Source organism: Malus domestica, chromosome 09 (genome assembly GCF_042453785.1).
Source record: "Malus domestica chromosome 09, GDT2T_hap1".
In the NCBI taxonomy this organism is placed as follows: Eukaryota; Viridiplantae; Streptophyta; class Magnoliopsida; order Rosales; family Rosaceae; genus Malus; species Malus domestica.
Genome location: NC_091669.1, coordinates 13627234 through 13648207, shown reverse-complemented (window position 1 = coordinate 13648207; position 20974 = coordinate 13627234). Strand labels below are relative to the sequence as shown.

Here is a 20974-nt window from a genome sequence, read left to right as displayed (position 1 = left end):
AGTGCGTTTACTCGGATGAACCCAAGGGCAAGTATGCAGTAGCAAAATGAAAGGGAAAAGGGTCCTCAACGTGGCACGTTTTGTCTCATGAAAAGCTCTCTTTTCAAACCCCAAATTATGTGTGTGTGTGTGGATATGTGGTATATGCTGGAAATCTCAATCCTTGTCAGTTGTCACACCTTCTTCCGATATGTCCAACTCAAAACTCCCACCATTCATTTTCCCATTTTCCAACTATTTAATTTTATTCCATTATTTTCTCACCAAATTAAAAAAATAAAGGCAATTATCCAATAACAAAACAGAATAAAATTAACAGCAAAAACCAGAATCTGAATATTCGCGAACGGCTCTGTTCGTTGGCGCTAAAACCACCATGGCCGTCACTAAAGCCATCAGCACCACCAGCTTGAGCAATGGCAACGGCGGCGGCGGCGGTAAAAATAACATCACTCACTATTACCAATGGCGGAGGCCCATTTCTCTCCCAATCCCAAAACCCAACTCCCAAAACTTCACAATCGCCGCCCGAAACCGCTCGTTGTTAATTCCCAGGGCCGCCGGACCTTCCTCCGAACCCACCAACAATGGCGGCGGAAAAAAAACCAAAACCAAGAACAAAACTGTTGATCCTGCTTCTACCGAGGAGAAAAGTGATTCCCCAATTAATCAAATCCAAGAACAGCAGGAGCAGAAGCAGAAGCAGAAGCAGCTGGGATTGGATTTGGAGGACGTGAACCCGGTCGGGCTCGGTCGGAGGTCGCGCCAGCTGTTCGATGAAGTGTGGCGCAAGTTTTCTGGCCTCGGGCAGATCTCAAGAACCAGTCTTCCCGACGAAAGAGACGCGCTTGACGCTCTGCTCATCAGGGAAGGACCCATGTGCGAGTTTGTCATCCCCGGCGCCCAGAACACCACCGTCTTGGTCGTCGGCGCCACCTCGAGTATCGGCCGGATAGTGGTCCGCAAGCTCATGCTCCGAGGGTACACTGTTAAGGTGCTCCTTTCTGTCCGATTTTTTACATTCTTTTTGTGTGTTTTTTCATTTGGTTTTCGGGTTTGGTTTTTTTTTTTGGTTTTTTTTTTTTTGTTTCGTTGTTTTGTTGTTTTGATACAAGCGATATTGGGGAAGGGGGAGAATCAAACTTGGAACTTCTGTTAATGGGTTTAATGCTCTTAACGAACTTAGCTACGAGCGATTTAGGTTTTATTGTATGTAATGTGTTGTGTGATGATGAATTAGGCGCTGGTGAGGAATGCTGATCAGGAAGTGGTGGAGATGTTGCCGAGATCGGTAGAGATTGTGACCGGCGATGTGGGTGATCCTGCTACCCTATACGCGGCGGTACAGGGCTGTAACAAGATTATCTATTGTGCTACTGCACGCTCTACCATCAGTGGAGACCTCTACAGAGTTGATCAAAGAGGGGTCTACAACCTCACCAAAGCATTCCAGGTGTGATCCTTATTGCCCATATCTTTGAAATGCTCCTTTTTGACATTTAGTAATCTGTTTCGGTTTTGATGTCTTTAAGTTCTTGTGTTGGTTCAATGTTGGATTTAAATTTAGCCCTCCGAGAGTTGCTTGTGTGAATCTTTTGACTCTTTGCATTGCAGGACTATAACAACAAAATGGCACAGTTACGAGCAGGAAAGAGTAGCAAGAGCAAACTTACTATTGTAAAGTTCAAGACTCCAGAGTCGGTGGATGGATGGGAAGTTCGTCAGGGGACTTACTTTCAGGATGTGGTTGCGTCTAAGTATGATGGAGGAATGGACGCCAAGTTCGAATTCACTTTCACCGGAGATGCTGTTTTCTCCGGTAAAGAAACTACGATAGTGGGGTTTTGAGATTCTAAATGGGAAGCATTAATTAGTCCTTTTTTACTCTATTTCTTGCTGCATGTAGGATATGTTTTCACCAGAGGAGGGTATGTTGAACTGTCAAAAAAGCTTTCGCTTCCTTTGGGTCGAACCCTTGACAGGTAAGCAATATTTGCATTCTCAAATGGAGTTTCTTAAGACCTGGTTATGATAGATTCTTTATCAAACATCCATCACCTAAACTGTGAAGGCTTATTTGTATTTTCAATGTACAGGTATGAAGGTCTAGTTCTTTCTGTTGGTGGGAATGGAAGATCTTACATATTAATTGTTGAAGCTGGTCCTTCAGCGGATACATCTCAAAGTAAATTATACTTTTCTAGATTCAATACAAAAGCAGGATTTTGTAGGGTAAGGATCTCTTTTCTCATCTCTGTTTCTTTTGTGGAATGGTTGCAATATATGCTGTCACTAATTCTATTACTCTGTAATTGGCAGGTCAGAGTACCGTTTTCATCATTCCGCCCTGTGAAACCAGATGATCCACCACTAGACCCATTCCTTGTACATACATTAACCATACGTTTTGAGCCCAGAAGACAGGTTTGTACGTTTCTGCTTTCTGTGTGTGAGATAAGTCAACGAATCTGTTTCATATGTTTTCCTCAAATCCAAAAACAATGTAAATTATTTTTTCTGTCTGTTTGATGAATACATTTCTTTGCATCTTTGCTGAATCTACTTAATATTTCTTCGCACAGAAAGCTGTTGAAGGACGTACGGGAGTGCAGCAGCAAGACCCAAGAAGTTTTATGCTTATACTAGAATACATAAAAGCTTTGCCAGTAAGTCTTTAATTTGAGTTGTGCTGATTGTTATATCAGTTTATGTTCTATATTTCTGGTTATTTTAGGTTACGTTCTGTTACCAAGAATTTCTCTTTCTCACTCTTGGTGACCAGATAGACTCCCTCCCATACATGTATTTTCTAAACGTTTATGCATTTTTCACTCAAAAATCTCAAAAAAACAACAAAGCCTTATCCCACTAAGTAGGGTCGGCTGTATGAATCTTAGAATGCTGCTACGCTCGGTTTTGTGCCAAGTCTTCTTTTAGCTCCTACAACACCACTTGAATATCTTAATGCTGAAAAATTTGCTCAACGCTTTCAGGCTTTAACCATAACAGAGTGAATATCTACATAGAACTCATAGTCCCTTGAGTAAGCTTGTGATTCTTGCTAATGGTTCCCCATTTTCACATTTCTACTATGAGAGCCAATGTTTTCATCAATGAGTTATAAACCAAAAGTCAAACCCTTTCAAAACTGATCGTTCTACCAATGAACCCATTTTTTGACAGTCCAAGTTTGAAGAAAATTTTCGGTGAATCATTTTATTAACAACTACCGCTCTAACCTCGAAGTTAAATAACCATTTTTATAAATCTTTTTTCATCAATGGTTTGCTAAAAATAATACTGATGTTTTCTTCTGGATATTCGCATTGAGAAGCTATGTAACTATCCATTAAGTGTGGTTAATGAGATGGAATGGACGGTTTAGTTAGTGCTGACATATGTAGAGTAATGGTCATGCATGATTATTTGTATGAGTTGTATACAGAGACTAGGATTGCATAATATTTTACAGTCTTAAACTGACTGTGATAATGGGACGCGTTTTGCAGACTGGGCAAGAAACGGACTTCGTTTTAGTTTCTTGTACCGGATCAGGAATAGAACCTAATAGAAGGGAGCAGGTTCTTAAAGCAAAGAGGGTTAGCTTTTTATCTTCCTCTTTGTCACTCAGTGAACAGGTTACCTTTTTTTTGTTTGTAACTTCGTTAATTCTTTTACTGTTTGAAATTTCTCCAGGCTGGGGAAGAGTCATTGCGAAAATCAGGGCTTGGATACACAATCATTCGTCCTGGTCCCCTGAAGGTGGAGTTCTTACTCTACAATTCACGACTACCCCCCCCCCCCCCCCCCCCCCCCCCAACATTTTGGTTTCCCCCCTATCTGATGAGAATCAGTTTGGTTTATACAGGAAGAACCGGGTGGACAACGCGCTCTCATATTCGATCAAGGAAACAGGATTTCTCAGGTTAGAATGATCGATGTATTAAAAGTTTTGCTTCATCTAGTACGTACTAATTGAAATCACCTCAATCCCTTTTCACTTGACGAAAACAGAGATTTTTCTTTTGGTTTCTATATGACATCATTGAACATCTAACCTAAACTAGCATCTGTGAATCAGGGGATCAGCTGTGCCGATGTAGCTGATATCTGCGTGAAGGCATTGCATGATTCGACTGCAAGGAACAAAAGCTTTGATGTGGGTGAAAATCTTTTTGCTGTTACTATATTACTCTCAACTGACATAATGCTAAGCAGATATTGAAACTTTTCCAGGTATGTTATGAATACGTTGCCGATCAAGGAAAGGAACTTTATGAGCTGGTAAGGACCAAGAAAAATCGATTCATTAGATTCTGTATATTGAAAACAAATATGTACCACAAATATAAGCTTGTAACCACTTCGATTCTACGAACTCCCTCTGCAGGTGGCGCATTTGCCTGACAAAGCCAATAACTATCTGACACCGGCACTGTCCGCTCTAGAGAAGAATACCTGATCGTGCGGAGCACGGATGATCTAATGTTCCTAAGATAAGAGTACATTTGTAAAGCTGCATACATGCCAACATTTTCGTGCTGTAAATTCATGTGTAGATGCCCAGATGGGTTTGCATTGTTCGTTGTCATGAATCGGGTCGAACGTGTATATATCAAGCACTACAATTACATGCTTAATTACAAAGCTCAGTTTCTGATTAACACAGGAGGAATTTCTTGATACCCTCCTTTCAATGGAAGGTAAAAACAACAATGCCTTTATACGTGAAAACTGGAAAAACAAGGTTAGGGTTTAGGTGGAAGATTTTAAATTTCAACGGTAATATAATCCCGAAAGCAAAGCATCCCAATGCGGCAGTGAGTCTCTGCAACTTTCTCACATGGTAAACAAGCGATTCTGCCATACAATCGAAAATATAAATCTCTTCATCTGTCAGATCACGTGAATGAATTACGAATATAAAGTTATATTCCGGTCGCACACAAAATTTACCCACGTAAACACATATCTTGAGGTTAGCATAGTTGACACGTATAGCCAGCAGAGGAAAGCAACTCTTGGCCAAGGACTCCATATCACAGATTCACACACACAAGTTGAATGGATAAGAAAAATCTGAGAATCCATTCATCGCATGCAGTTGGTCTCTTTTTGCTTGAAATGAACCTACCTCAAAGAAATACTGCTTCCAGAATTGTACAAGAACATGCTAATTTATTATGTCCCAACTTCTCCATTCCTTCTCAATAAAATCCCACCACAACTTGAAAAAACCAACATCGCCAACAAGATTAACAAAGCCAATGGTATTACCATCAGAAGCACTTCCCAAGCCACCAGCAGCAGCAGCAGAAGAAGCAGAAGCAGAAGCTTTCTCTTAGCAACTGCAGGGTTTCTTGCAGCTGCTGCAGTTTTAGCTTCTGCCGGTGCAGTTGAGTCTCCTGAGCAATCTGAGACTCTAGAAAATATTCCCCAGACACTGTCTGGAGAGTGTGCTTTGCCCAAGGATTGCAAGAAACCAAGGATTCAAAGACCAAAGTCGAGAAAGGCAGAGTCTTGCACAATTAAGTGCGTCACCACCTGCATTAGAGGCGGTGAGGGCTCACCTGGTGAAGGCCCCTTCAATGTCAGGAGGTACAAATATTTTTCTTTTTCAAATTATGTTTCTTAATAGGCATGCTCAGCCGTAACTGTAAAGAGTCATTCCACATGAAAATTGCAGTCTAACAAATTATGCGCGCGTAACACTAAAATCACAAAAACAAATTTTGTTTTCCACGTATTCAACTGCAGTTTGTCTGCAAAGAGGAATGACTTCGGAATTCTGAGTATTTTGCTTTCTTGATTGCTCAGCTATATATGTGTTTTTTTCCCTGCCTTTCTTAAATCTTATGCCATTACATTTGGTGTTTGATGATCTTGTCATGCCGCAGGCCTATAGTTGTTTTCAAGCAAGGATTTAGAAGCCGGCAATATTGGTACGTTTTCCTCTTCAATTTAAACTCTGCAACTGAGAATTAACGGTCACCATTTTTATTTTATTTTTATGTTCTTTCAACATTTGTACAAAAGGCATTAAAGCTTCATCATATCCTCATCAACAACCATATATATGTTTCATGTATTTGATCTAACATCTGTATCTGTAAATACCCCATTCTAATGTTTTTTTCTGTAAAATTTGATATTTTGCAGTTTGGTGGAGTGCTCAGATATTTGCAATTTAATTAAAGATGGTGACGACGGGCCTTGAATTTAGTTTTCGAAAACCAGAAAACTGTATAGCTTTCAGTTTCATTCCTTGTCAAGGAAGAAAGGAAAATTTCTTTATTTTTGGGGATGAGAGTTTATGCATGTTTACTCAGACATTGTATTATTTATATACAAAGAGGCATCAAAGCCTTGATGTAGAAAATACAGAGGAAGTGGGCGAGGCATAGGGGACCTTTCAAATTCTACTTCTTTGGCGTCCTTCCTCGTTCTTCCTCTCATCTTCTCTCCCATGACCTCCACCAATATTATTAGCTTCCCTTTCTGCCTCATCCACCATCTGTCATAATCTAAAGTAAATGAGAATATGTTTATTATACTTGCAACACACGCACACACTCACACATTTCTCTTTTCTTTCTCCTCAGAATTATCATGCAAACAGTTTAAACAAATTAGCACAAATTAGATCTCAAGTATATAGCTTGATGGTGTTACGGTTCAAATAAGAGTACTACTCATTTGAAAGAAAAAAAAATGTTTTCTTTAGCAATATATATGGAGAAACCATTTGTATAATGACACGTGATGTACCATTCCGTGTACTGATCACACTGAAAAATCTCTCATATATATGATGTATTACTAGACTGTAAATCTAGACTATGGGTTAAGATTATATTATTTTTATCTGAATATGTAGTTAAGTTCATATTTATTACCGTCGACGATATGTGTATTTGTTCTTGGCAAGAGAACATTTATTTGAAGTCGTGAGTCTCTTGTTATGAAGAGTAACTATAACATTCATAACGCATGATTAAAACCCAAAAGAGGTCCTAGTTTCGATTTCATTCACCCTCCCACCATCGCTGGTATGACAAAGCACTCGTAAGTAATTAAGTATCAAAGAGATGTGAGATAGAGAGACCTTGTTCGTGGTTTCAGGAGACAGGGAGGGTAGAATGTCAACAAGATGTGTTCTGACCCGGTGCAAGGCATCCTTGGTGATTCCATGCGCAGCCCCAGTGACATCTTTGACGACACTCTCTAAGAAGTGGCGTGCACTGTCCAAAGCATCAGCAGGAACAGCAGCAGCTGCCACCTTCTCCAACAGTCTGTCCTTGATGGCCCCCAAGTTCCACCTTATATGGTCTGCAGCCACACCCAATCCCATCGACGACGGCAGCAGCGACGATGGTTCTTGGTTTGCTTTGTTATTGCTCACTTTGATGGCATGGGAAGGAGAGTACAATTCTCCTTGACCCACATTAGCATCAAGGTTTGCTTTGTTGTTTCTCACGTTGATGGAATAAGCAGGAGAGTACAGTTCTCCTTGACCCACATCATCATCGTCACTTCCTCCCTTTGACCCATCAACCACATCGTCATCGTCACTTCCTCCCTTTGACCCATTTTTGCTTCTGTTTCTACTCTCTTCCATGAATTGGGTTTAGGTTTTTTCTATGTCAATATTTACTTTTATGGATTTAAGTGTTGATGGCGATTGAGTTGTCTTTTGCAAAAGTGCCACCATATACTGTGTGTGTGTTTGGAGAGAAGAGAAGGCTGAGAGAGTCTGAGATGATGAGGTTGCATGCTTTCCTTCCCTTGATGCTTAACACCTGTCCCTTAACTCCTATTATATTCAGGTTTGTGGCATTACATAGATATGACACGCGTACGCGTATACTAATACATGCATGCACACACACTTTAATGTAGAGACGAGATTTTATATGTTGGAAAATAAAGTCTTATATCCGGCGTAAACAAAATATTTTGCCTTATTATATTAACACTTTATAAATTATTGAATAAACTTTACCTACTTAATACACTCTATATTTACTTTTTCAATTAAAAATTATCTTAACATGTATTTTCCCATAATATCCTTACACCCCATATTCTCAATATACTCCTTACATTTTCTATATACACTCCATATTTTCTATACACTCCACATTTCTCAAATCTTATAACACTTATTTTTAATTTTCAGGGATTGAATCTAAACATTTGAACATTTAGTTTGCCGAGTGATTTCAAATTATCTGAACGTTTAGGTTGCCGTATGATTTCAAATTGAATGATTTGAAAATTGTTTAGGTTGATTTGAACGTTATTCAATAATAATAATAATGATTTCAAAGCTACCATTCTGTTTCCATTTTCTTGTGCATATTTTGGTCGAACCAAGTCGACCTGCAAGAAAGCATCTTTGAGTAGTGCAAGAAAGCACCTTATGAATGCCAAATGCCATTGACTCACTCTACAATTAGTTCGAGGGCCATGACTTTTGAATTATGAGAGTCATAAGTGCTAAGTCTTGAATTATGAGATTGAGTAGGACTTCAGGGGCCATGACTTTTGCCCTCATTAATTCTACAATCAGATCATGATCTCCCGGAAGGACATGACCATGCTATATTCATTATAACCACTGCCTAGTTGAATATAACCATTAAAAAACGTTCTTTTTAAAAATGTACTCTCTCCTGGCATTCAATATATTTTAGTTCAATTTCTAAAACATAACTTAGTCACAATTAAGACATATTGTTTTGATGGTGGCTACATTATTTAGACTTGGTAATAGCTTAAATTGTTCCACACGATCTTGTCAATGCCGATGTGTAATTGTCTTCCTTCTCATGGTCAATGAAAGCAAATGCAACCAAACATGTAATATCAGTTGAAGTTACCCCTACAATTTCCAGTTGTGGAAAACGATGCCTATTAGTCTTGTACGTGCAATCCATGATAAGCACATGTGGGAAACAATGTAAGATATCAACATTAATTGGGTGAGTCCAAAACAAGTCACTAACAACATTATCAACACTAGTACTTCGAAGATGCTCAATATGGTTGTACTCAGCCAACTTACCTAACAACTGTTGCATTTCTGATCTTCCTGCTTTTTCTTTTGTCTGCTAATAGTGTCTTGGGTTGTATAATGTCCTTGTTGTACATTAAGTAAATATTTTTTCTTCATGGTGTTCAAAATAACTTTGGGTCTCACTAAACTTGTAGACATGTCAACTAAAAGTTCATTCTGCTCTTTTGTTAATCGTCCGACAAAAGAATGCCCTTCAAGATATTGTGAATAGGTAAGGTTATGCACCCCACACTCAACCTCCAATTTCCAGTCATCTCCTTCTCCAATGTTGACTCCTTTTTTCAACATAAATGGACATCCGCATTTTCAGTACCAGTATTCCTAGGTTCTTTCTTCTTATTATTTGCATCAGAATTTTGGTCATTAATATCAGACTTCTTCAATGTGGATTGGTACTCGCCACGTCTCTCACAAGCAAATGTTATTTGAGCTCTCTTCCTCCTTTAGTCAACCCCTCATGCATTAGACCTCTTGATGACAATAACCATATTATTCTTTTTTCCTTGTGCGCGAGTCCAATCAAGCAAGTCATTTTTACTTTTGAACACATGTCCATACAAGATCATTGCCATTTGCCATTAACAAAATGTTTGTAGACATGCTAAGATTCCAACCCATATGCTATTCCCTATTATGAACTTAATATGTTGCATAAAAGAATGCTAGAGTTTCCATGAAATTCACAGATGCATATTTAGTAATGAATCTTGTTACAGAATCCTTGATGGATTAAAGACTTTGGAAATCTAACCATAATTGAAGAACCAATAAAAGTATAGAATACAAGAAACAAAGTCTGACCATTTATAAGAGTTTAATAATATACTAAAAATAGTTACCTTGCCTGTTTTAAATGCATTTGTGTAATCAATGATGCTCGTTGTTGCAACCTCAGTGTTCCCTGTAGATGTATTGCCTTGTGTGCTATCCTGTTTAAATACAATAAAAAATCGTATCAAATCCTCGTTTATTTATTAAGAATCATACACCTCAATTATTTGCTAAAATCATACAACTCAATATCAATATTAGCCTTATACTTTAATCGGTAAGGGGGCGTAGTCTTATGCAAATGATCAATAAAGCTTCTAATTTGGACAAAAAATGCTGACTAAAATTTTGACAAAAGATGTTGCCTGGGATTTAAAGCATATGTGGGTTTGTTTTAAATTCCACCATTAAAACCCATGTCGTCTATTTTTAATATTTGGTGGTAATTTTAGGCGTTTAATTCTTTATGTAATCCATGTGATCTCTAAAAGATGAATATGAACACATAAGCTTAAATAACTAGGGGTGCGTTCGGTTTAAATTGGTTCGGTTTTTTGCCAAAACCGAAACCAAACTGAAATTTCGGTTCGGTTTCATTTTTTTCGGTTTCTTTCGGTTCGTTTTTTTTTCGGTTCGGTTTTTTCCTATTCGGTTTCGGTTTTTTGTTTTTTTTTCAAAAAATGAAAAACATTGAAATTTTAAATTTTAACATATCCAACACAATTATAACATAAGCTATCTAACTAGAATCAAAGACAATGAAAATAAACATTTAAAGTTGAACTAAAATCTTCAATCAAGTCTTCCAAAGTCCAAACTAACAACCTCACAACACAAAAATTGTACAAATGACTTAGAAAAGTTAAATTGTATGATGTTGTTTAAAGATCAGGGTTGTTTGCTGTTGCATGTTGACAACTTGATTAGTAAAAGTAATGCGTGAGTGGATTTATTTAGTGTGTGTCGGATTCTTTTCCATCACAAATTACCCAAGTAATCTACCCGAAATAAATGTTTATGGATTATGTTACATGTTATATGAGAGTAGATTTGGAAAAGAAAGTTGGGGCAGAAGTAGACAGTGCTATGGAGATGGATGTAGGTACTTCATGAGGAGGTTTGGTTCCGGAACCTTATATGGGGGAGAAATAATAGGTTAGGGTTTAGAGTTTTTATAGGCCTTTTTTTTAATATTTTGAGCTTAAACTTTGGCAACACATTGGGTTTAGCACATTTTAACTTACAAATTGGGTTTAGAAAATAATACCCAAAACAAATAATTAAATAAAAAAAATTAATTTAATTAATTTGGTTCGGTTCGGTTTTTTCAATTCGGTTCGGTTTTTTCGGTTTCGGTTCGGTTCGGTTTTCGGTTTTTTTAACCCACCCCTATAAATAACACAACAAAACCAGGATTAAATAATTATTGACATCGTCGAAATCAATAAAACAATGGAAAATATGAAGTCTTACCTCATGTGAAGCTTCCGAAACATCGATTTCATGTCCATTCGTCATAAATAATTTTTCTCAATCAACGTGTTAGTAGTTTCATTTGTTAGGGTTTTATTCAACAATGGACGGTGTAAGGGGTTTTGGTAGTTGAAGAAAATAAATAATAGGGTAAATTACACAAAACTACCTCAACTATTGGTCGAACCACAATCTCATACCTCATGTTTTAAAAATTACAATGTCATATCTCATCTTACAAATTTGTTGCAATGTTAGACCTCCATCAGTTTTTTTGTTAATTTCTCTGTTAAATGCTAACGTGGCTTGATGCGGGTCCACTTCCTAGTCCATTTGGATTAAAAATTAATTAAATATTCAAAAACTAAATTTAAAATTATTTAAATATTTTATTAAAGAAGAGGGACCCACCCCTTACAAATCCATCCCTTCACCTTTCTTCCCTCGTCCACCATCTCAGCTGCGTGTCTGTCGATTCACTCGTTGCTGATTAAATCTTCCCAGTTCGTCCAACCCATCTTCCTTGTCCATCACTCCCCACCCATCTTCGTTGGAGTTCCTCATCCAGATCTTGCTCATCTTCTTCTTCCTCATTCTCCTCCTCAACTTCGTCTTTTTTTTTCCGGCAGGTCATACTGCATAGAAGGCAGGAGGACTTTAAAGCTTTACAAATCTTACCACCATTCTATTGGGGATTGGGGACACTTGGGATTCCGTAGGAAATAGGGATAAATTACTTTTGGTATTCTATTACGCCATAAAAAAGCTTAAAGCTTTACCACCCATTTCAATGTCCTCCACCACTTGGATTTGTTTACAAATTACAAAATTGTTTCCAATCCTAAGTGTCACTCTCGCTCACTCAAAAACCCTAATAAAATACCCAAAATAATTTATCCCTAATCCCTAATGCTACACCCTCATGAACGGCGGCCAAACAACATGAACTCTAGGTGGGTCCTGTTCATGGCACTGAGAGTAGTGGAACGACGATGGTGGTGATGATGCTTGTTGCTGGAGTTTGTGGTTAACTCACCTGGGAAGCTCGCCCAAGAAACGGTGGTAGAGGAGACGGGTGGGGAAGAAGGGTGAGGGGATGGATTTGTAGGGTTGGTCCCATATTTAATTAATTTTTAAATATTCCAAAGAATATTCCATATTCATTTTGGAATTGGGTCGGGTCGGGCCGGGTCCCGGGTTTGGATCTAGATTTGGATAGTGGATTTGGTTTTTTTTTCCTTCTTCTCAGGCCGGTTGGTGTTGCAACCACATGAATCTGGAAAGTGATGGCCAAGACTTCAAATGGTAATAACGGGTTCATTTCTTAACCAAAATTTGCCCATAATATATCAAAACGAAGCTAGGAAAGCTTAGAATAAGATTGTACATATTTGGAGTTCAAAAAGTGGCCAGAGATGGTCGGAAGATGGCCTGAAAGGCGTCTGGTCCGTCGGAAACTAGGTAACTCACCGGAAAATTGGACAAACTTTAAACGTTCTTAACTTTATCAATACTTAACGAAATTGAGTAATTTAAAAATGAAAATCGTAATTTTCAATGAGGCGAAGAGAATGGTACCTTTTTGATGGCTAACTCACCCTGATTTGTCCAGAAAATGGCTCGAAAGCCACTGAGGTCGCCAGAGTTCGTCGTCGAGGAAGACATGCATGCATATGCAGAGGATAACAAGGCTAAAAACATATGGATTCAAGTTTAAAATCAACATAAAATTCATTTCCATCACAAACAGAAGCCTAGAAATTGAAGAAAATGAGAAAATCTCACCTGAGATTGAGAGTTAAAGCTCAAAGTTCTCGGGTTCTATGGCAGGTCACTGCTCAATGCTCCGATGGCACATGCAATGGTATGGCTAGGTTCCTCTCATCCCAGAGATTAAGGTTTCATGGTTTTGGAGTTCAATTTGTGAAGGGATTAAGGTGATAGTGTGAGTTCTCTCTCTCGATGCTAGAGAGAGTGTGAGTTCAAGATTGCAGAAAGAGAATAAAGACATAGAAAGAGTAAAAATCGATTTTAATAAAAATGTAAAGAAGTGGTGTCTGATGGTGTTGAGTGGGTAGAGAGAGAGATAGAGAGAAAAAGTGTGAGGGACATGAGTGGAAAGAGAGAGGTTTCGTGACGACGAGGATTGTTGGTAAAAGCTGTTACGTAGGAGACTCCTCATTTAGGTATAAATGTAATTACTCTTCTTTTATTGCAATTTATCTATGCTTTGACATCACTTGTGTGATATATATTCAATCTTGCTCACATACACACTCTAAATTAGTCACTTTTAGGTTTTAATTTATTCACGTTTTCCATATCACTATACTTTATGGCTTTGTCACCTTTCAGGTGTCGACCAGCACATCGTGATTCGGGTGTCCAGGTGGACATTATGGGTCCGGGTGTGTCAGATTGCATCACAGCTCGTCCCGACATATTTAGTTTCAATGGTGTGAAATGTCTAAATTGCCCTTGGACATTGAGTTTGTTATGTGGTGTTATGGTTTAAGTTTGAGTTTAAACTAAATTGGTTAGTTCCTAAGTTTTTGGAACTTAAAGTTAGTAAATTTTGGTGGTGATTAATGACCCAAAATTGGACCACACACACACCTCCCGTTGACCTTTCTCTCTCCTCCCTCTCTCGGATCTTCTTCCATTTCCGTACAACCTATACGGACAACCTTCAAACCTTCACTTCCAGTTGTTGATTGAAGATGGGGAAGTGATCTTGGTATTCCTTGCAAGTCCAGGAGCTTATCCATACCATTTTTGGTAAGTGAAACCCTCGAAAACCCAAGAACTCAGAATCTCAATTTTGATGCACTGTTCATGTGGTAGTAATTATGGATGTTTGAGGTGATTTGAAGCTTGTAGGAGGTTTTAAAACATCCTTATGAAGCTCGGAGAAGAAAAACCAAGTAAATTGGACGTCGGGAACGTGAGATTGGCGAGTTTTAGTTTTGGCCGGATTATCGTGGATTTTTCCGGCAAGATCCCATGAGTTTTAGGTCCTAAAACTGGTAAGGAATTGTTCTACTTGTCTTAAGTTTCATTTTGGTATATAATTCGTGAAATTTGGTTGAAAAATGAAGAAGTTACAAGGTTTTAAAGTTTTTCCAGTTTCCGGCGACGGCGATGGTCGCCGGAGTTCGAAGGTAGAGGATGACGGAATATTCCTAACGGCGTTGGTTAGTTTTAACGGTTTTTGTTACTTTTTAATGGAATATTCCTAACGGGGTTAGGGGACTCCGTTAGGGTCCCTGCGCATAGGGCCATGCCTTTGCCGGCGCTTGAGGGCTCCAAAAATTAGTTTAAAAATTTGGGCATGTTCGTGGAATTGTGTAGGTCTCGATGGTATAGTTATATACCTCATTTGAGCATTGTATGAGAAGTTATTAGCTAGTATGGGTTGTGTGCTTTAAATTAACGTTTTTATAGTTGTTTAGTATATAGGGAGACTTATCTCGAGGACGAGCGCAGTCAAGGTTGGCTCGGGGGTTACGACCCTTCGACATACCAGTGAGTGGGCTTTTGGTTTTCAGTATATATTTATATACTCAATATTTTCCCATAAAATGCGTTTAAATGTAAGTATGCTTTGAAATGCCATGCATATAAATTTATATTCAGAATATGAAATAGTGTATGATGCATATATATAATTGTGGTGATGTGGACGCTCAGGTAAGCCTAGGTGAGTTTATGAATTGTGAATGTGAATAACAGTTGTGATTATTTGAGAAGTATAGAGCTCATAAACCTGCACCCCAAGTGATTGTGATTTAGTCAGAGATATAGTACATGCCTATTTATGATGTCACCTCCCGCACCATATGCTCACATTGGATCCAATATAGGTGCACAATCTTGTCGTATAGACCATCATAGGTGACTCCGACTCGTAGGTGACTAGCGATTTATCGCATAGCTATCATGAGTACGTAGCATTGAGCATAACTATATTACACCTAGTCTTGTCGTACAAACCTTTTCAGTGGTTCCAACTCGTGTGCAGTGTAGTGTCGTATAGGTCATTTGCAGTGACTTCGACTAGATTGACTAATGAGCTATGAATTCAGCCATACAGACTTCTGCAGGGGTTCCGGCCAATGTGTTATTTTCTATGAATTTATTTTCACCTGAGTTACTTATTCTGTTTATATCTTGGCATGACATATTTATGATTATGGATATATATATATATATATGTTTATATTCCATTTCTGGGAAAATTATACATGTTTTATGGCGAGGGGTTAGAGCATTTGATAAATGAAATGTTTTTCAAAAGCTTTGTTTTTGCCCACTCACACTTCTTGTTTTGCACCCCTCCAGGTTTTAGGTAGACTTGCTGTTGGTGGCATGTGAGGATTCGGCAGTTCTGACAAAATATAATATCCGTAGGACCTCTTCTGGTACTGTATAACTAGTACTTGTCCTACTGAATTGCACCTAGACTTTCTATGCTCTGATTAGGTGTATTTACACTTGTATCTCATTCCTAACACTTTCTGCTTATTAGTGCACCTTATGTTAACTTTCGGTTTTATTTATTCGTATATTTCATATCCTTATCGCTTCTGTACTGTGCACATGGCTACGTCACCCTCACATGACGGCCATCACGCCTTGATTTCAGGTCGGGGTGTGTCAGATTGGGGGTGTATTTCAAATTTTTTTTTAAACCTAATAAGGTCAAAATTGTCATTGCATAGTACGGTAAATAAATCATTTAATATTAATTTTAATGTGGGATGCATTCAATATTTTGTGAGGTGCTAATATAAAAAGCCTACAACTTATATATGAGATATTTTAATTCTAATGTTAAACAAGATTTTTTATGATAAAACTTCACACTTAGCAATAGATTGTTAAGTTAGGGATAATATTGGTGATATTTAGGGTAGACTTTTATGGGTCTATAAAGATTATCTTAGTATTAGAGCAAGTTATTCTTCGATACATGCACCCAATTTACTATGCTCGAACATGCTTCTTGAAGTTCAGCTTTCATAAAGATGTGCCAACTCCAACTTAAATTGTTTAATAAGCTATGTTCAAAAAAAAAAAAAAAAAAAAAGAAAAGAAAAGAAGGAAAGTTGTTTAATTAACTAATTAGTCGGTATTCGGTCTCTATTGAACATGCTGTTAGTCATCGGTATCCAGTCATTCAGTAGGTATTCAACTTAAAGCAAGAAGCCAATTAATTAGTTGTAAAAGCTAGTAGAACGAATCTTGTTGCTTTTTTGGGTTTTACATTTCATTGTTTGTTGGTTACTAGATTTGGCATTCATGTTGTATTTTTCGAGGGTTCATGTCATTTTCGTGACATATTCAATATCTTAACGGGTCGTGTCGTGTAACATCTGTTAAAATGAACATGTAAATATGACCCGTTCCAAACTTGACTCGTTAATATTAACAAGTGATATGATCTGACCCGTTATCCATTAAAGAAAAATATATTGATCTTTCAATAAATAATTAAATGAAAAACCTAATACTAAAAACGTAAGTGAGATCAAAGAATCCAACGGTAATGTTTAATCTCACATAAGTGAGATTAAATCATATGGCTATTTTTGTAGTAAGGTTTTTTAGTAGTTTTTTAATTAATGTAGAGTGTGTGGAAAATAAATAAACAGAATATATACAAAGGCTCGTAATGACAAGCTCTGCAACTTTTGTGAAGAGGTCAACTCTGAAATTTGCAACCATAATCCTATAAACCAGAGATTTAAATTTGACTGTTAATTGTCGTTCAAATTTGACTGTTAAATTTTCTCAACAAATTTTTTTTTTCTTTTTTGAAAAGATGATCTTTTAGTGGATGCAGAAAAATGAACGGTTCAGATTGTTGATATCACTTTTGGATTTTATGGTTAGTGAGAATATTTCTTGGAATTTATAAAGTCTCTAGAAACTATATAACAATGACTCATTTTTAGTTAACCATAAATAGTGGAACGTGATATAGATAATCCAAATCGTTCATTTTTTTTACATCCGCTAAAAGATCATGTTTTCAAAAAAGAAAATCAGAAAAATAAAATTCGGTGAGAAGGATAGAGCGTAAATGACAATCGACCTTTAAATATAAATCCAGGGTTTATGGATTATGGTGTTGACCCCTTCACGAAAGTTGTAAATCTTGTTAATACAAGTGATTGTATATTTCTTTTTACATATTTCACACTTTTACATTAATTATTATGAATTTTTGTTAATTTTGCATTCAAACAATGAACACTATTCATGGGGGTTTGGACATTTTTAACAATCTAACTACGACGTAACCATCATCTAAGCATAAAAGATGCAATCACGAGCATTTGTATATTTTACTTTTTTTTTTTTACATTTTTCACACTTTTAAACATTAATTATTGTGAAATTTTTATTTATTTTGAACTCTCCTAAAAAAATTGTTCAAGAGGGTTTGTAAGGTTTTAAAATCCAAATGACGATGTACCCATCATCAAAGTGTAGAGGCTATGATCACGAGCATTTGCATAGTTTTCACAGGCATAAATTAATTATTATGAATTTTTTTTATGTGCTTTGGTATTTTTGATGTACTTTGGGATTTTTTAATCTCACTCATGTGAGATTAAATACTATGGCTATAATATTAAAGTTTTCTAGTAGTTTAAGATTATCAAACTAACTTTTTTCTTCTTGGTTGAAACGGGTTAATTATTGTGATTTTTTTTATTTATTTTAAAACCCGCAGCAACTCGCGGGCACAATTACTAGTATATGCTAAAACAGGTGGGGAAATCATTGTGGGTTAGCTACAGTGGATTTCCGATTTTACCCCCGATTATTTTGCTGTTATTCCAACTTTACCCATTTATCTTGCATTAATTGGAGATGGTGACACGTGGGACTCCCAACTTCCTCTACCTTTTTTCCGTCGCTCACAGCTTCACTGAAAAAAAAAATTAAAGGAAAACTAATAAAAATGGTTTCAATACTTTGAATTTTAACCACAAACCATATAACAACTTTATTTAATGGTTATGACAAAGTCCAACATTAAACCAGTCCAATTAAAATGGCCCAAACAATAAGTTTCCAATTCTACCCCTAACGACAAGTCTTTTGTCCGTCCAATATCCCTAATGATCTCTTGGCTATGCTCTGTCTCCCCTCTCTGTCTCCTCTTTAGTTGCTCGGACTAGAGATGGGCAAATACCCATTGGTTTTGGGTAACTGCAGTTATCCACCCATTTAAATTAAACGGTTACGGTTATGGGTAACCGTTTAGATAAATAAACGGTTCTGGGTATAATCGTTTACCCGCGAAATTTAAATGGGCAGTTATGGGTATTAATCGCGGTTATAAATGGGTAATTGTTTACCCATTTATTTTATATATGTAAAACTAACACAAACCATCATCTTGATACAATAATACTTAGCACCCAATAAATTAGCAAGGAATTCATCGGTCATTCTCTCAATAACACTACTACAGGAATGATGATTCTCATCATCAAGGAATTGACCAAATTAATTTAAATTCCTTGCGGGTAACCGTGAAATTGAAAGAAATGCTTTGACAGAAATGTCTTTTAAACAATTTTTGTAACCCAATAATACTTAGCAAATATTATATTTACCTTCATTGGTAACAGTTAAAAATATCATCCGTAAACTATTATTTCAATTATTAGAATGATATAAGGACTTCAAAAATTAAAATATGGAAATGTATGATGAATGTACCTATAATGGTGTTTAATTGTAAAAAAAAAAAAATTATGACAATTTTTTTTTTAATTTTCAAGTTGTTAAAAAACATGTAGATGGGTGAAAAAAGGGTAATGGTAAAAAAAAAAGAAGATAAACGGGTTAAAAAGGATAAATGGGTAAACGGGTACTAAACAATTACGGTTAAATGGGTATGCGGTTATGAGTATGGTTAACCGTTTATAAATGGTTATGGGTATGGGTATAACCGTTTAGGCAATTACCCAATGGGTAAACGGTTATGCGGGTATAAGCATAAACGGTTATGGGTAAATTAACCGCGGTTACCCGCCCGCCATAACCATTGTCCATCCCTAGCTTGGACGCCCCAACAGTGACCGCCTCCGTCATCTCAACCGCTCTCAATATCAGCAGGTACTACTCTCACTCATCTCCTCATTGTCTCCTTCCATTGACGTATGCATCAGCATCTACAACAATGACGCTGGAGTTCCCCATCGAGATTCACCAAGAGGAGAGGTCTATGTCCCGTAGTTGATCTTCAGACACCTTCCTGATGAGTAGCAACTATGATAATACGGTGAAGAAGACCACCGGTGGACGCAAAGGCTACGGCGCCAAGCTAACATCTTCTCCACCGAGTTCATCATCAAGATGGCGGACGAAATGCGATAGAAGAAGTGTAAGCAGGTATAAGATTGTGGATTCTCTAATTTACGTGAGTTTGTATTTTAGGGATTTACTGTTTTGTGGAATTTATGAATTAGGATTTGGTCTTCTGTTTTAGGGTATTTTTTTTTTGTCCTTCTATTTTAGGGTTTGGTGCGTATAAAATTGTGTATTTTAGGGTTTCAATGTTTGGTGGAATTGCAAAATTAGGATTTGGTCTTCTATTTGTGATTGTTCATTTGAAATTTGATGTAATTTCGTTTTGAAATCTGTGATTTATTGGGGAATTGCAGAATTAGGGTTTCAATATTTGAGTAATTTGTGATTGTTCGTTTTATGGACTTAAAAAGTATGTTTATCTTGTGCACCTTATAAGAGGTCTTGATGCCTCAACATGCGCCATAGTAAAAAAGCAGGGGAAGAAGATGATGAACATGGAAATGGCATTGCAAGCCAACCAAAGAGAATTTTGAGATTTCATTTTAATGATGCAGAGGTTTGGGTGGGGCTCAAAGAATGTTGGGTTGATCTTGAATGGAATGAGGGTCCTTGTAAAGTCATTTCTTGATCATGTTGACCTCTACTTACAATGATGCTTAAAATTTCTGCTTCCTACTTTTCTGAACCATCAACCATATTAATTCAATAAATAGAAACCTATAAGCAATCATTAGAAGAATAAAGAAATTTGGATGTTTACTCGTATATGCAAGCTAGAGGTTGATTGAAAGTGAAGTTGTTTGTTCCTTAATCCCTTCTTCCATTTGAAACTAATCAATTAGTAGCCAAACTAATATCTTGTCTCGCTTTTTAACATGTAACAATAGCCAACCAAGCAAAACTCTAGCTAAGCTAATAGCTCTAATAGTGGGTGTGTGTATGATGAAAACCAGCTTGCTCATGTTCACATATATACAGATACATATATATAAATTCACTTACTGAGAAATCAATTGACACATATAGATATAATTTATTTATTTTTATATATTTTTTTCTCTTTCGGTTTTGCATTTAATTTGTGATTTATATTATTGTCTTCTGCAGGGCAGAGATCACAGATTGATGTTGGTGTTATTAGTGGAGAAGATGGAGAACCTCATTACTTTGTTAATGTTGCTGACATTCATTGTAAGGTTAACTTGGAAATTTTGGTCAAGGTCACAATCTTTGCTAAGAAAATTAGAATATTGATGTTCATTTTGGTTTTCGGGTACTAAGTGTTCTGCTTTTTTTTTCTTCCCTTTTTTCGTTTCA

General features: G+C 37.0%; 3 protein-coding genes across 4 annotated transcripts; 2 read left to right on the top strand and 1 right to left on the bottom strand.

Moving 5' to 3' along the window:
- The first annotated feature begins 165 nt into the window (after positions 1 to 165).
- Positions 166 to 4664, top strand: LOC103443604 (protein HIGH CHLOROPHYLL FLUORESCENCE PHENOTYPE 173, chloroplastic). Its single transcript, XM_008382482.4, has 13 exons — positions 166 to 994; positions 1241 to 1453; positions 1615 to 1819; positions 1907 to 1982; positions 2097 to 2232; positions 2320 to 2424; positions 2583 to 2666; positions 3510 to 3599; positions 3697 to 3762; positions 3869 to 3925; positions 4082 to 4159; positions 4237 to 4284; positions 4391 to 4664. The coding sequence occupies exons 1-13, from the start codon at positions 377 to 379 to the stop codon at positions 4460 to 4462; spliced, it is 1848 nt and encodes a 615-aa protein (XP_008380704.3). The 5' UTR covers positions 166 to 376; the 3' UTR covers positions 4463 to 4664.
- A 290-nt stretch (positions 4665 to 4954) lies between these two features.
- On the top strand, positions 4955 to 6506 carry LOC103443606 (uncharacterized). Its single transcript, XM_008382484.4, has 3 exons — positions 4955 to 5598; positions 5898 to 5942; positions 6160 to 6506. Exons 1-3 carry the CDS (start codon positions 5171 to 5173, stop codon positions 6215 to 6217), a joined length of 531 nt encoding a protein of 176 aa, XP_008380706.2. The 5' UTR covers positions 4955 to 5170; the 3' UTR covers positions 6218 to 6506.
- LOC103443605 (uncharacterized) lies at positions 6257 to 7716 on the bottom strand. 2 transcript variants are annotated; one of them, XM_008382483.4, is made up of 2 exons: positions 7106 to 7716; positions 6257 to 6514 (listed from the first exon to the last, which is right to left on the bottom strand). In XM_008382483.4, the coding sequence occupies exons 1-2, from the start codon at positions 7616 to 7618 to the stop codon at positions 6413 to 6415; spliced, it is 615 nt and encodes a 204-aa protein (XP_008380705.3). In that variant the 5' UTR covers positions 7619 to 7716; the 3' UTR covers positions 6257 to 6412. The 2 variants fall into 2 exon arrangements, with proteins under 2 accessions (XP_008380705.3, XP_028964077.1); XM_029108244.2 differs by having other exon boundaries at positions 6321 to 6524.
- Positions 7717 to 20974: the final 13258 nt, after the last annotated feature.

Coding starts and splice junctions, on each gene's coding strand:
- LOC103443605 (XM_008382483.4), bottom strand. CDS start 7,618: ATGGAAGAGAGTAGAAACAGAAGCAAAAATGGGTCAAAGGGAGGAAGT. Junction 6,515..7,105: donor CTCCTGAAACCACGAACAAG/GTCTCTCTATCT, acceptor AGATTATGACAG/ATGGTGGATGAGGCAGAAAG.
- LOC103443604 (XM_008382482.4), top strand. CDS start 377: ATGGCCGTCACTAAAGCCATCAGCACCACCAGCTTGAGCAATGGCAAC. Junction 2,425..2,582: donor GTTTTGAGCCCAGAAGACAG/GTTTGTACGTTT, acceptor TTCTTCGCACAG/AAAGCTGTTGAAGGACGTAC. Junction 3,600..3,696: donor AGGTTCTTAAAGCAAAGAGG/GTTAGCTTTTTA, acceptor AAATTTCTCCAG/GCTGGGGAAGAGTCATTGCG.
- LOC103443606 (XM_008382484.4), top strand. CDS start 5,171: ATGCTAATTTATTATGTCCCAACTTCTCCATTCCTTCTCAATAAAATC. Junction 5,599..5,897: donor GGCCCCTTCAATGTCAGGAG/GTACAAATATTT, acceptor GTCATGCCGCAG/GCCTATAGTTGTTTTCAAGC. Junction 5,943..6,159: donor TTTAGAAGCCGGCAATATTG/GTACGTTTTCCT, acceptor GATATTTTGCAG/TTTGGTGGAGTGCTCAGATA.